Source organism: Leucoraja erinacea, chromosome 19, assembly GCF_028641065.1.
Source record: "Leucoraja erinacea ecotype New England chromosome 19, Leri_hhj_1, whole genome shotgun sequence".
NCBI classification, from domain to species: Eukaryota; Metazoa; Chordata; class Chondrichthyes; order Rajiformes; family Rajidae; genus Leucoraja; species Leucoraja erinaceus.
Window position 1 is genome coordinate 7,993,440 of NC_073395.1, and position 16,085 is coordinate 8,009,524.

The following is a 16,085-nucleotide window of genomic DNA, read 5'->3' on the forward strand; positions in this document are numbered from 1 at the left end:
AAGAGGTCTAGCTTAAATGAGGCATCTTGGGCTGCATGAATGAGTTGGGCCGAAGGGCCTGTTTGGTAGTGGGGTTGGTAGTGGTGGTGGAGGCAGATATGACAGCGCTATTTAGGAAACCTTTGGAGTGGCCCATGACATGCATCGATTGGAGGGACATGGGCTATATACAGGCACAAAGTTTGTGTTGGCTTCATGTTCGGCACAGTCATCGTGGGCCGATGGGCTTGATCCTATGCTGTACCGTTCCATGTTCTGTGAGTAGTGTGTGCCATTCTGGTCACCATACTATATAACCATATAACAATTACAGCATGGAAACAGGCCATCTCGGCCATTCTAGTCCATGCCGAACACTTATTTTCCCCTAGTCCCATCTACCTGCACTCAGACCATAACGCTCCATTCCTTCCCGTCCATATACCTATCCAATTTATTTTTAAATGATAAAATTGAACCAGCCTCCACCACTCCCACTGGTAGCTTATACAAAACAGCTACCACTCTCTGAGTAATGAGGTTCCCCATCACGTTACCCCTAAACTTCTGTCCCTTAATTCTGAAGTCATGTCCTCTTGTTTGAATCTTCCCTACTCTCAACGGGAAAAGCTTATCCATGTCAACCCTGTTTATCCCTCTCATCATTTTAAAGACCTCTATCAAGTCCCCCCTTAACCTTCTGCGCTCCAGAGAATAAAGACCTAACTTATTCAACCTATCTCTGTAATTTAGTTGTTGAAACCCAGGCAACATTGTAGTAAATCTCCTCTGTACTCTCTCTATTTTGTTGACATCCTTCCTATAATTAGGCGACCAAAATTGTACACCATACTACAGATTTGGTCTCGCCAATGCCTTGTACAATTTTAACATTACATCCCAACTTCTATACTCAATGCTCTGATTTATAAAGGCCAGCATACCAAAAGCTTTCTTTACCACCTTATCTACATGAGATTCCATCTTCAGGGAACCATCCACAGTTATTCCTAGATCCCTCTGTTCAACTGCACTCCTCAATTCGCTGCCATTTACCATGTACGTCCTATTTTGATTTGTCCTGCCAAGATGTAGCACCTCACACTTATCAGCATTAAACTCCATCTGCCATCTTTCAGCGCACTCTTCCAAATGGCCTAAATCTCTCTGTAGACTTTCAAAAGCTACTTCATTATCCACAACCCCACCTATCTTAGTATCATCTGCATACTTACTAATCCAATTTACCACACCATCATCCAGATCATTGATGTACATGACAAACAACAGTGGACCCAACACAGATCCCTGAGGCACCCCACTAGCCACCAGCCTCCAACCTGACAAACAGCCATCCCCCATTACTCACTGGCATCTCCCATTCAGCCACTGTTGAATCTATCTTGCTACTCCACCATTAATACCCAACAATTGAACCTTCTTAACCAACCTTCCATGAGGAACTTTGTCAAAGGCCTTACTGAAGTCCATATAGACAACATCCATGGCTTTATCCTCATCAATTTCCCTAGTAACCTCTTCAAAAAATTCAAGAAGATTGGTCAAACATGACCTTCCAGGCACAAATCCATGTTGACTGTTCCTAATTAGTCCCTATTTATCAAGATGCTTATATATATTATCTCTAAGTATCCTTGCCATTAATTTGCCCACCACTGACGTCAAACTAACAGGTCTATAATTGCTAGGTTTACTCTTAGAATCCTTTTCAAACAATGGAACAACATGTGCAGTACGCCAATCCTCTGGCACTATTCCTGTTTCTAATGACATTTGAAATATTTCTGCCATAGCCCCTGCTATTTCTACACTTACTTCCTTCAATGTCCTAGGGAATATCCTGTCAGGACCTGGAGACTTATCCACTTTTATATTTTTCAAAAGTGTCAGTACTTTCTCTTCTTTGAATCTCATAGTTTCCATAGCTACTCTACTTTTTTCCATTACCTCACATAATTCAATATCCTTCTCCTTGATGAATACCGAAGAAAGGAAATTTGTTCAATATCTCCCCCATCTCTTTTGGCTCTGCAGATTGCTGTCCACTCTGACTCTCTAATGGACCATTTTATCCCTTGTTATCCTTTTGCTATTAATATAGCTGTAGAAAGCCTTTTGATTTACTTTCACCTTACTTGCCAAAGCAATCTTATATATAACCATATAACCATATCACAATTACAGCACGGAAACAGGCCATCTCGGCCCTACAAGTCCGTGCCGAACAACCTTTTTCCCTTAGTCCCACCTGCCTGCACTCATACCATAACCCTCCATTCCCTTCTCATCCATATGCCTATCCAATTTATTTTTAAATGATACCAACGAACCTGCCTCCACCACTTTCGCTGGAAGCTCATTCCACACCTCTACCACTCTCTGAGTAAAGAAGTTCCCCCTCATGTTACCCCTAAACTTCTGTCCCTTAATTCTGAAGTCATGTCCTCTTGTTTGAATCTTCCCTATTCTCAAAGGGAAAAGCTTGTCCACATCAACTCTGTCTATCCCTCTCATCATTTTAAAGACCTCTATCAAGTTCCCGCCTTAACCTTCTGTGCTTCAGAGAATAAAGACCTAACTTGTTCAACCTATCTCTGTAACTTAGTTGTTGAAACCCAGGCAACATGGGTTTATATCTTCTTTATTCTTTTAGCTTTTCTAATTTCTTGCTTAAGATTCTTTTTACATTCTTCATACTCATCAAGCACATCATTTACTCCATGCTGCCTATAATTATTGTAGATCTCTCTCTTTTTCCGAACCAAACAAAATGTCCCAATTTACTCCTTTTAAATCCTTTTGCATCTCCTCAAAGTTAGCCTTTCTCCAATCAAAAATCTCAACCCTAGGTCCAGTTCTGACCCTCTCCATAATTATATTGAAACTAATGTTATTGTGATTAGTGGACCCGAAGTGCTCCTCAACGCATACCTCCACCACCAGACCTGTCTCATTTCCTAACAGGAGATCCGGCACTGCCCCTTCTCTAGTAGGTACTTCTATGTATTGTTGCAAAAAACACTACAATCCCACAATCACTACCTTGAGCTTACTACTAATGTCTGCTATCTCCTTACATATTTGCTCTTCCAATTCTCGCTCCCCATTAGGCGGTCTATAATACACCCCTACACTATGGGAAGGATGTGGTTGAACTGGAGAGGGTGTGGGAACGATTGATGAGGTTGTTACTGGGACCGGAGGACTTGTTACAAGAAGAGACTGGATAGACTGGCACTAGCACTGTAGTCTTTGGGCCACAGGGCCTGTTTCGGGGGTGTATAACTCCAATTAATTGGCTATGCATCTGCAGGGATCCCATTTCACCACACTGGGTCTGTCACCTTCGCTGACTCGTGATTTGGACATTAGAGATTGTGCCTCTACCTGAACCTCAGGCAAGAGAGAGTTGCCGTGGTTGCCCAGTGCATCTCACAGGCCAGACTTTAGTGTTTTAAACTTATAGCATGGAAAGAGAACCTTCTGCCCACTTAGTCCACACTGACCATTGATAGAATAGAATAGAATGAATAGAATAGTATAGAATAGAATGCAATTTATTGTCATTCAAACCTAGGTTTGAACGAAATATCATTTCTACAGTTTACACACAATCCAAGACCCACACTTAACACAGTTTTACATAAACATCCATCGCAGTGAGTCTCCAACATCTCCTCACTGTGATGGAAGGCAAAGTCTTTATCTCTTCCCTTATCGATTCCAGCGTGAGAAGTCGCCGTTGCGGAGCTCGGAAAAGCCGTCTCCCACCAGGGACCTGCGAGCTCCCGATGTTCCCGTCCACCGGGTCTGCGACCGGTGCCTCCGAACTCCAAAAGTCGGGTCACAGCCGCACGCCACCACAGCTCTTCCCGCTCCGAAGTTGGCCAGCTCCGCAATGTCCGTTCTGTTCTGCAGGCTCTGCAACTGGAGCCCTCAGGTTAGTCCCGGCCGGAGGTCGCTGCCGGCTCCACGATGTTGGGCCCAACGACATCCGAGACCCGACAGGGAATAGTCGGGTCCCCGCACAGGGAGGAGATTCAAACGGTTTCCCCACAGCTCCCCCACCACCCCCCACATATACACAGCTAAAAATAAATAAAAACTGACTCAAAGACATACATTTAACAAGACAAAAATTAAAAAAGACACACAACTGTAGTCGAGCCTCTGCCGTTAGGCGCCGCCACTAACTGCGGATTCTCACTAACTGCGGATTCTCACCCATTCTCACTAGTTCCATGTTAATCCAATTTCACATCCATCCCCTACACCCTTGGGACAATTTTACAGAGGTCAATTCATCTACAAACAAATATGTTTGGGGTGTGGGAGGAAACTGGAGCACCTGGAGGAAACCCACACAGTCACAGGGAGAATGTGTAAACTCTACATAGACAGCACCTGCAGTCAGAATTGAATCCTATGCAGATGTTCAGGGGAGAGTTAGGGCTAAATGAATCAAGGGATATGGGGGAAAAGCAGGAATGAGGTACTGATTTTAGATAATCAGCCATGATCATATTGAATGGTTATGGTTACAAGGTTGGGAGGGCCGAATTGCCTACTCCTGCATCTATGTTTCTATGTTTCTGACCCAGGTATCTGGTGCTATCAGGCAGCATCTCTACTGCAGCACCACTGTTTGCAAGTGCCTGAGCTATAATGAGAGGTTTCGCAAGCTACGATGTTATTGTTTGCAATGCAGGAGGCTAAGGGACGATATTTGTAGAGGTATATCATATCATGAAAGGAAATGATAGGGTGAATGCACTGAGTATTTTAGCCAGGGCAGAAGAATCAAGGACCAAAGGGCATAGTTTTAAAGTGAGAATGGAAAGAGTTAATAGGAACCTGAGTGGGAACATTTCCAATCAGACAATGATGGGTGAATTTATTGAGCTGTGAGAAGTAGCAGAGGCAGAAACTAGAACAACATTTAAAAGATACATAGGCAGCTGCATGGATTGGAAAAGTCTAGCGGGATACATGCCAAATGTGGGCAAATGGGAATAGTGCCTTATATCTCCCATGCTTCTGAGAACGGAGTGATGTGCCACAAGGTTCGGTGCTTGGCCCGTTACTGTTTGACATCTACATCAATGATTTGGATGAGAACATACAGGGCAAGATTAGCAAGTTTGCTGATGAAGCCAAAGTGAGTGGTTTTGCAGATAGCGAAGATGTTTGTGAACGATTGCAGCAGGATCTGGATTGATTGGCCAGGTGGGCGGAGGAAAAGTTGATGGAATTTGGAACGTCGAACAAGATCAAGACCTACATAATAAATTGTAGGCCTCTGGGTAGTGTTGCAGAGCAGAGGGATCTAGGAGTACAATTGCATGATTCCATGAAGGTCGAAGCACATAAAGAGGTCAAAAAGGCCCCAAAAAAGTGTCAAGAAGGGGGGCTTGGGGAAGAAAGATGTGTGGGAATGCGGGAGAAGGGAGTGGGGGAAGGGGAATGTTGGTGAAGTTGGGTTGTGGGAGAAGCGGGGCCAGGAAGGGGGGGGGGGGGTGGAGAAGGGGGGAGGGGGGAGGGGGAAGCATTGTGTGAGAAGGAGTGGTCACAGCAGACACACCTCGCACTCTGCTCACCCCACACCTTCAGCTTTCGGCCTCATGCAGTTGCTCCCGGTCGCACTCCGAATTCACTCAGATGCTTCTGATTCAACTTAACGCGCTGCTCACGGACTCAGTCCCGCCTCCGGGATTTTAGTCTCCGCGGATGTCGTAATGGGCTTTACCTTCATGGTGACTGACTGACAAGAAAACCAATCTGCTAATATCACAATTCTTTAAAATCTTCATAACCTTTCTAATATTTCACCGATCCGAACAATACTTGGTGAACTTGGAGCAGAGGACAACGGTGAGTAAGGTGGCGAAAAAATCCTAGCGATATCGGTTACCGTTTTTGCGCAAAATAAAAAAAACAGATGTGTTCAAGATGAGCGTTTTAGTGATAGGATAGACAGACAGACAGACAGACAGACAGACAGACAGACAGACAGACAGACAGACAGACAGACAGACAGACAGACAGACAGACTAGGGGGGTTAGAGAAAGAAAGGGGAGGGGGTAGAGGGATAGGGGTAGAGTGGGGAGAGGGAGGGTAGAGAGGGAGAGGGTGAGAGAGGGAGAGGGAGGGGGTAGAGAGGGTGGGAGTGTCTGTAGATAGGGAGGGTGTAGAGAGGGGGAGGGAGAGTAGAGAAGGAGGGGACGAGAGAGGGAGTGTAGATGTGGCAACTACCTCCCTACCCCCTCCTCTCCCTCAATCACTTCACTCTCCCTCCTCACCTCCCAGGAACTTTCCCCTCTGCACCCCACGCCCCACCCCATCTCCCTCCTCCACCCCTCCACATCTCCCTCCTCCACACACCCCCCCCACCCCCCCCCACCCAATCTCCCTCCTTCTCATTTCCCTCATCCTTCGCCCTTCACTCCCATTCCCTGCCCCAGCACCTACCCAGGTCGTAGAGTGCAAGGGCCTGGAACTCAGCCTGGTTCTCGTACTCTGCCCGGCGCTGGCTGTAGACTCCACCTGTCAGCTCGGCCACCGCCTGGGCTCCCGTCCAGGCCCCGAATTAATCTCCGGGCTCGTCCCAGACCCCGGACCCGGACCCCAGGCTCGTCCTTGGTTCCAGCGCCGGCTTCTTTCTCAGCCCCGGTCATGGCCCCATCCCAAGCCACGAGCTCGGCCCTCACTCCAGCTCCATCACTAGGCTCGGCTCCAGCCCAGGCCCAGTCCCCGGGCTCGGCCCGCGGGACAACCCTCCCCACTCCGGGCGGCCATTGGGCATCGGCAGCCGCCGCCATTCCTCGTTCACCATGAGCGCTAGGGTGCCCCTTCCTCCTGGGGTGGCCTGTCCTGCCTAATGAGTGCATTGGGTTGTTTTTTAAATTTCAAGGATTAATATCTTCGGAAATATAGGTGGGAACGCAACGGGAAGATGTTATCGCCACCACGGGGAAAATGTCTGTAGGATGTGTGAAAATGGGAAGTCTGTGGCCTAGTGTTTGGAAGAAGATAGAAGTTAATCAGATTGGCACACACGCAGATACAAACAAGACAGAGACTTGTAGTTATATAGAGATGAATATGTAGCTATACAGTTGTAGATGTAGTCCAATCCATCACACAGACCAGAATACCCACCATTGACTCCATCTACACTTTAGCCTCGGGGAAGCAGCTGACATAATCAAAGACTTGTCCCACTCTGTCCTTACTTCCTCTCCCAGCTTCCATTGGGCGGAAGGCACAGCAGCTTGAAAGTACACCATCAGATTCAGGAACAGCTTCTTCCCCTCTGTAATCAGGCTTCTGAACAGTTCTATAAGCTAGGGTACTGTCCGATTCACCTTTACCCCATCATACATTGGATTTTGCCTCTGGATCTGATGCACTATGATGCTGAGAATATATTATGTACTGTGTATCTTCCCCTTTGCTTTAGCAATTGTATTTGAGTTTGACAATTGTATTTATGTACAGTATTTTTCAACCTGATTGGATAGCATGAAACACAACATTTTGAGCTGTGTCTGACAATAAACTGGAATGTAAAGCAATGAGTTTCACATTCCACTCACCCTCTGGGGGAACCCCCCCCCCCCCATCATATCGGCAGTGGCACAACTGGTGGAGCTGCTGCCCCTCAGCGCCAGAGACACGGCTGCCATCTTGACCTTTAGTGCCTTCTGTGTATGGAATTTGCACCTTCTCTCTGTGACCATAAGTTTCCTCCGGGTGCTCCAGTTTCCTCCCACATCCCAAAGACGTGCAGGTTTGTACGTTAATTGGCCTCTGTAAATTGTTCCCTTGTGGATAGGGCACAACGTAGAACCAGTGTGAACTGTAATTGATGTGGGACATGTGATCGGTTTCCTGGGGTTCAGCTGTTTGCTGGGCTTCCTCAGTTGGTACGGAGGCTGGATCTGTAATAAAGTGTGGACAGACAGTGGGTGTAGTGTGGAAATAATCCAGCATCTCTGCGGGATGGGAGCAGAGGGAAGTGCACGGCCGACACCAGTCTCTGGTGACACCAACGGTCCAGCCCTCTCCTGCACCGTGTATCCTGACACCCCCAGTACATCCCACACACAGTGGAGTGACCGTTACTGCCTCCCAGCTCCTCCACCTCACACATTGGGACCCGTCCCTGAGTCACTCCGCTCTGCTCCCCATTCCCTCTGCTCCTCACCCCCATCATTCCCGTCGTCACTCAATACTCTCCGTCCATCTCTCCGCCCTCATTCCCCTCCGCTCGCCCCTCCCTGCCCTCTCACCTCCTCCTCGACCCTGCCTCCCCCTCACCCACCCTTTCCCTCTCTCTCACCCACGCACCTCTCCCACCCCCTCTGTCCCACTACACCCTCTCTGCGCTTCCCCCTCGCCCGCCGGCTCACTCGGTCTCAGGGGAGGGGAGCGGACGGGTCGGCCCTGGTGTGAGTAAGGGAAGGGAGGGAGGAGGATATAGGGAACGGCTTAGGGTGGGGTTCAGGGGTGGTCTTGGGTCCCGGGGGGGGGGGGGGGGGGGGGGGGGAGGGATGTGAAGACTCGGTCATTGGGGAGGGGTTATAGGGGATATCTCGGTCCCAGGGAGGGGGTCCCAGGCTTGGTCCCAGGGGGCACAGTGAGGGACACTGCTGGTCAGTGGGAGATATCACGGTGTATCTCAGTCCACAGATGATTGTCCCAGTCAAGTTATTGCTACAGACTGTGACTCGCTGGGCCCCAAGCACTGAGCCTTCTTGAACCCACACGTCACTGCTGCCAACCTGGATCTGGAAGAAGAGAGAGGAGGAGGGACAGGGAGGGTAAAAGAGTAAAAACACATTGAACAGCTGATCAGGAGGGAAGTCGGCTGCAGAGACCAAGAGTCACCAGTCCGTGCTGACAGGAGGCCCAGGACTGAAAGGTCAGTGTGGGAATGGGATGGGGATAAAATGGTTAGCAACCGGAAGATTCAGTAGACCTTGGTGGACCGTTAACATGTGTTTGGCAAAATGTTTGCCGAGTCCACACTTTGTCTCGCCGATGTACAGGAGCCCGCATCGGGAACACTAGATGCAGTAGATGGGCTTCGAGGAGGTACATGTGATCCTCTGTATCAACTGGAAGTGCTGTCAGGGTCACTGGGTGAAGGTGAGGGGGAGGTACAGGGACAGGTGTTACATCTCCTGCAGCTGCAGGAAAAAGTACCTGTGGAAGGGAAGGTTTGAGTGGGAAGAGATGAGTGAACCAAGGAGTTGTGGAGAGAGGAACTGTTGGGGGAGAGAGGGGACAGTGTAAAGTGGGGAGGGGGACACACGAGGGGAGGGTACTATACCAAGGGGGTGGGACATGGTCGTGGGAGAGTAGGGTAGTGGACGGTGCCAGAGAGAGGGAAGAGTCCAAGACGGAGAATGATGTTTCCTTGAGGGCGAGGGAAGCATAGGTCCAGGGGTGAGAGGGAGAGGCTGGAACCCACGGAGCGATCGGACTAGGTGGGGTCACTGGTTAGGCCGGGGAATGAGAACCCGTGTGACTGGGGAACGGGGACCTACCTGTACAATACACCCCGTAGGTGTATGTTGCTGGCCACAGCAGATACACAAAGTAACCGATGCAGTTCTTCACCCAGATCCTCTGATATACATTACAGCGATTTTCATCATCATTGAAACAGACTTTCCTGAGCACTTCCCCGTCTCCCACATTGGGATGGGGACCTGGAATGAGGATTATAAACATTGTAAAATGTACCTGGTGCCACAGTGCGGTGGGGAATGTGAATGCGGAGCCAGTGTAAGGCAGTGATCACAAGCCACGGTCGGGTCTGACCTGCCTCACCTGACCTGAGCTGCTGCCCTCACCCTCCCCATCCACACTACCCATAGCAGCCCCTGCTCCCTGAGACCGCCTCCTGGTGCTGGCACCCTAGGGTGCCGGGGTCTGGACTGGAAACCCGATGGGTGCTGGTGATGAGCGGACATGAAACGTTTAGACAGACATGGGGCCGAATTAGTAGCGTCGATGGGACATCATGGTCGGCATGGGCCAAAAGGCCCATTTCTGTGGCGTATGACATGCCTAATTACAGTATGTAATGTATAGTTCAACCTCATCAGAAATGTCACTAGATTGCAATAAATGTAACCATGACACATCACAAACACTTCATTCACTTCATTACTGCCTGTGCCATGCGACAGTGCGAGTAGGAATGGAGCGAGGTGGAGGATAAATGCGTGGCTGAAGGACTGGTGCAGAGGGCAAGGATTCAAATTTCTGGACCATTAGAACCTCTTTTGTGGAAGGTGTGACCTGTACAAAAAGGATGGGTTGCACTTGAACCCGAGGGGGACCAATATCCTGGCGGGGAGATTTGCAAAGGCTACTGGGGAGACTTTAAAGTAGAACGGTTGGGGGAAGGGACTCAAATAGAGAAAGCAAGTAGACAGTGTGTGAGGCAGGAGGCAGAGAAGGAAAGCGCTCAGACCCAACATGTAGGGGGGAAAGAAGAAAACAATAATAAACAGAAAATGAGAGGTGGTGGGTTTCTGAAATGTGTGAGCAGAGAGACAGAGGGTGTAAAATGGGGGTGGAAGCAATAGGTAGCAAGGTGAAAAGTAAAAGTGGCAGGCAGACAAAACCAGGGCAAAAATCAAAAAGGGCCACTTTCCAACATAATAGTATAAGGGGTAAGAGCGTTGTAAAAACAAGCCTGAAGGCTTTGTGTCTCAATGCAAGGAGCATTCATAATAAGGTGGATAAGTTGAATGTGCAGATAGCTATTAATGATTATGATATAGTTGGGATCACGGAGACATGGCTCCAGGGTGACTAAGGCCAGGAGCCGAACATCCAGGGATATTCAATATTCAGGAGGGATAGACAGAAAGGAAAAGGAGGTGGGGTAGTGTTGCTGTTTAGAGAGGAGATTAACGCAATAGAAAGGACATTAGCTTGGAGGATGTGGAATTGATATGGGTAGAGCTGCTAAGGGGCAGAAAACGCTAGTGGGTGTTGTGTACAGGCCACCTAACAGTAGTAGTGAAGTTGGGGATGGCATCAAACAGGAAATTAGAAATTCATGCAACAAAGGTAAAACAGTTATAATGGGTGACTTCAATCTACATATAGATTAGGTGAATCAAATTGGCAGGGGTGCTGAGGAAGAGGATTTTTTGGAATGTATGCGGGATAGTTTTCTAAACCAACATGTAGAGGAACCAACGAGAGAGCAGGCTATTCTAGACTTGGTATTGAGAAATGAAGAAGGGTTAGTTCGCAGTCTTTTTGTGCAAGAGTGACCATAATATGGTTGAGTTCTTCATTAGGATGGAGAATGACATTGTTAATTCAGAAACAGGTGAATTGATCATGGGGAACAAGGATATGGCGGACCAATTGAATAACTACTTTCGTTCCGTCTTCACTAAGGAAGACATAAATAATCTGCCGGAAATAGCAGGGGACCGAAGGGTAAAGGAGATGGAGGAACTGAGTGAAATCCAGGTTAGTCGGGAAGTGGTGTTGAGTAAATTGAATGGATTAAAGGCCGATAAATCCCCAGGGCCAGATAGGCTGCATCCAGAGTACTTAAGGAAGTAGCTCCAGAAATAGTGGATGCATTAGTGATAATTTTTCAAAACTCTTTAGATTCTGGAGTAGTTCCTGAGGATTGGAGGGTAGCTAACATAACCCCACTTTTTAAGAAGGGAGGGAGAGAGAAAACGGGGAATTACAGACCAGTTAGTCTAACATCGGTAATGGGGAAACTGCTAGAGTCAGTTATTAAAGATGGGATAGCAGCACATTTGGAAAGTGGTGAAATCATTGGACAAAGTCAGCATGGATTTACGAAAGGTAAATCACGTCTGACGAATCTTATAGAATTTTTCGAGGATGTAACTAGTAGAGTGGATAGGGGAGAACCAGTGGATGTGTTGTATCTGGACTTTCAGAAGGCTTTCGACAAGGTCCCACATAAGAGATTAGTATTCAGTATTCAGTATTGATGTGGATAGAGAACTGGCTGGCAAACAGGAAGCAAAGAATAGGAGTAAACGGGTCCTTTTCACAATGGCACGCAGTGACTAGTGGGGCACAGCAAGGCTCAGTGCTGGGACCCCAGCTATTTACAATATATATTAATGATTTGGATGAGGGAATTGAAGGCAGCATCTCCAAGTTTGCGGATGACACTAAGCTGGGGGGCAGTGTTAGCTGTGAGGAGGATGCTAGGAGACAGTAAGGTGACTTGGATAGGCTGGGTGAGTGGGCAAATGTGTGTCAGATGCAGTATAATGTGGATAAATGTAAGGTTATCCACTTTGGTGGCAAAAACAGGAAAGCAGACTATTATCTAAATGGTGGCCGATTAGGAAAAGGGGAGATGCAAAGAGACCTGGGTTTCATGGGACACTAGTCATTGAAAGTAGGCATGCAGGTGCAGCAGGTAGTGAAGAAAGTGAATGGTATGTTAGCTGTCATAGTAAAAGGATTTGAGTATAGGAACAGGGAGGTTCTACTGCAGTTGTACAGTGTCTTGGTGAGACTACACCTGGAGTATTGCATACAGTTTTGGTCTCCAAATCTGAGGAAGGACATTATTGCCATAGAGGGAGTGCAGAGAAGGTTCACCAGACTGATTCCTGGGATGTCAGGACTTTCATGTGAAGAAAGACTGGATAGACTCGGCTTATACTCGCTAGAATTTAGCAGATTGAGGGGGGATCTTATAGAAACTTACAAAATTCTTAAGGGGTTGGACAGGCTAGATGCAGGAAGATTGTTCCCGATGTTGGGGAAGTCCAGGACTAGGGGTCACAGCTTAAGGATAAGGGGGTAAATCCTTTAAGACCGAGATGAGAAAAACATTTTTCACACAGATAGCGGTGAATCTCTGGAACTCTCTGCCACAGAGGGTAGTTGAGGCCAGTTAATTGGCTATATTTAAGAGGGAGTTAGATGTGGCCCTTGTGGCTAAGGGGATCAGGGGGGTATGGAGAGAAGGCAGGTACGGGATACTGATTTGGATGATCAGCCATGATCATATTGAATGGCAGTGCAGGCTCGAAGGGCCGAATTGCCTACTCCTGCACCTATTTTCTATGTTTCTATAAGGAATCGGAGACCCATCACATTGTTGAATGTAGATTACAAGATCCTGTCAAAGGCCATCGCCTACTGCTCTGGGATGGGTGATCCGCCAGGACCAAACCTGTGCTGTCCCTGGCAGGAAAATCTCTGACAGCCTGGCGCTGCTGAGAGATACCATTGCCTGCATGCAGGACAGACGGGTTGATGCCTGCCTAGTCTGCTTGGACCAGGAGAAGGCCTTCGACAGGATATTGCACAAGTACATGCGGGACGTGCTCTCCAAAGTGGGCTTTGGGGAGGGAATCAGAAATTTGATCCAATTGCTCTCCACCGATATCTGTAGTGCCGTCCAAATCAATGGGTGGGAATCAGACAGCTTCCCCATCAGGTCTGGTGTCAGGCAGGGTTGCCCTCTCTCCCCTGTCTTGTTCATCTGTTGTAATTAACCTTTTACCGAGTCCATCAGGAAGGATGCGAGCATAAGAGGAGTGACATTGCCAGGCATTGGGGGCATTCAAGTCAAAACCTCCCTGTACATGGACGATGTCGCCGTCTTCTGCTCGAATCCAGGGTCGGTCCTCAGATTGATCAGCATCTGCGACCAGTTTTGAGTCGGCCACGGGAGCCAGGGTGAACCACAGGAAGAGCGAGGCCATGCTCTTTGGCAACTGGCCCGACCGATCTTCCGCCCCCTTCACCATCAAGCCTGACTTCTTGAAGGTGCTGGGGATCTGGTTTGGGGGCGCTGAGGCATGTGACAAGAATTGGCTGGAGCGGATAGCCAAGGTGTGGAAGAAGCTGGAGCTGTGGAAGCAACGCTCCCTCTCCATAACGGGGAAAAATGTGGTTATCTGGTGTGACGTGCTCTCGGGGCTGCTGTACTTGGCACAAGTGTGGCCTGTCCCTCCCTCCTATCCACAGGAATCACCCGGGCCGTCTTCCAGTTCATCTGGGGGTTAAGAATGGACCGGGTGCGAGGGGCCACAATGCACGTTAGCAGACAACGGGGGTAAAGGCGTGCCCAACGTCGCCCTCACCCTGATGGCCACCTTTGTGGCTGCATCAGGCGGAGTGTAGAGCCAAGGCACGTGGGCACCGTGACACTACCTGCTGAGGTTCTACCTGTCCCCAGTGTTGCTTAGGATGGGCCTGGCGCAGATGCCATGCAATGTGCCAGTCAGCTGGAAATTGCCACACCATCTGTCGCTCGTGGAAAGGTTCTTCCGCACCAACACCTTTTCCACAAGTCCATCATGCCGTGGTCAGCATGGAACGTCCTGCAGGCACTGCAGGGAAATGACTCCATGGGTCCTGTGGCGTGGTTCCCAGAGCAGACTGCCCAGCTTGTCTGGCAAAATGCCTCATCGCCAGAACTCACCAACAAGCACCAGGACCTGGCTTGGCTGGCGGTGAGGGGAGCCCTCCCAGTCAGATCCTTCCTGCACCGTCGGAACCTCACTACAAGCGCACGCTGCCCTCGGGACGGCTGCTATAGAGATGAGACGGTTGCCCACCACTTCGCAGAGTGTGGATTTGCAAAGAGAGTCTGGAGAGGTATGCAAGAATCCCTGTCACAGTTTATTCCGAACAGCTCCGTCACAGAGTACTCTGCGATTTACAGACAGTTCCCAGGGACACATTCAGAGACTGGCATCGAGTGCTGCTGGAAAGTTATCAACTCGGTGAAAGACGCTCTTTGTTCTGCTCTAGCGTTGTCGACCTCACAGCGGAGCGAGTTGTCTGTCAGGGAATGTTGCCAACTGGCCCGCTGTAGACTGCAGGAGTACGTGCTGAGGGACGCACTGAAGCTCGGTGCAGTCAACACCAAGGCTCTGTGGGGGAGGAGCACAGTCTAGGATCCTCCCGCTGCTGCACACGGGGGGGGGGCAGGGTGTGGTGGAGACGCCCCTCAAAATAAGGGAAGGGATTGCACGCCAGTTGGCCACATGAGTGGCAAGGGTGTGGTGTAAAATTATGATCTGGGGAAACTGTATTGTATGTATGTATATCCTCCGAGAATGTCGGATGGAGTTTTGTATGGATCTTGTATTGTATATATTCATTTCTCGATTAAAGTCTATATTGAAATTTTAAAAAGATCACGGGCGGATGAGATCCGAAGCCCCACTGCTGGGAAACTCCAGGAAGCTGGAGCTTCCCCACTGCACTCCGTAAGGATCCAGGATCTGAGTGACTGTGGGAGAACTTCTAAGGGAATTTGGGTTCCGTGTCCGTGCGACGGGCCCTCTGGAGAGATCTGGGTCGTCAGTCTGACCCTCCCCAACAATAACTGAGACCATGTGTTGTAAACTCTGACCCTACCGTCTAACCAGCCTGGGTACTTCCCGGAGCAGTGATTCACTGGAACGACAGTCTCCGGAATCTTCCATCCACCGGAACTGAAACAACAATCACAGAGTCAGCCCCTGAACTGAGGGAGTTTGTTCACCCAGAGAAAGACCCGGAATCAACGCCATTCTGACCGCACCCCGTCCCCGTTCAACATTCCCCGGAACCCAATGTTGTTTTCCCTCCGCTTCCGTCTTCCCCGGTCTCTCTCTCCACAATGTGGGATCTCCCCATTCTCAGCATTGACGCCCCGTCCCATTGCAGCAACTGATGATCCCCATCTCCCTACATCTCCCCTTCACACGCCCCTCATTCTCCCGTTTACATTCTCCATCAGTGTCCAATTTCTCAGCAATGATCGCCTCACGTTACCTCTTAAATCTGTACCATCCCACTACATTTTCATCATTCATCCATGTCCCACCGCTGCACCCAGTGCTGGTACAATCCGTGCTTCTCCAGGGCTGATCCAGGACGTTGTGGTCATACACGGGTCACCAAGTGCGGAGTCTGTGGCTGAGGGACAGAATGATGTTCGGTGTTAATATCAAGTTCACCTCATGTCCCCAGCCTGTTGTTCCCCACCTCCCTCATCTGCATCTCCACCCTCACCAACCCCGAGCACCAATAATCTCCCGTTCAC

At 49.1% G+C, this 16,085-nt stretch overlaps 1 protein-coding gene across 1 annotated transcript; it reads right to left on the reverse strand.

Annotated features, from left to right (window-relative positions):
- Positions 1–8,770: 8,770 nt before the first annotated feature.
- LOC129706543 (pancreatic secretory granule membrane major glycoprotein GP2-like) lies at positions 8,771–15,858 on the reverse strand. The gene is made up of 4 exons (XM_055650906.1): positions 15,815–15,858; positions 15,416–15,492; positions 9,553–9,717; positions 8,771–8,790 (listed from the first exon to the last, which is right to left on the reverse strand). The coding sequence occupies exons 1-4, from the start codon at positions 15,853–15,855 to the stop codon at positions 8,771–8,773; spliced, it is 303 nt and encodes a 100-aa protein (XP_055506881.1). The 5' UTR covers positions 15,856–15,858.
- Positions 15,859–16,085: the final 227 nt, after the last annotated feature.

Excerpts from the sequence above, each read along its gene's own strand:
- LOC129706543 (XM_055650906.1), bottom strand. The coding sequence starts at position 15,855 with ATGAATGATGAAAATGTAGTGGGATGGTACAGATTTAAGAG. Across the intron at positions 15,493-15,814 it reads GGATGGTACAGATTTAAGAG|TTCCGGTGGATGGAAGATTC; the intron begins GTAACGTGAGGC and ends TTGTTGTTTCAG. Across the intron at positions 8,791-9,552 it reads CTACGGGGTGTATTGTACAG|ATCCAGGTTGGCAGCAGTGA; the intron begins GTAGGTCCCCGT and ends CTCTTCTTCCAG.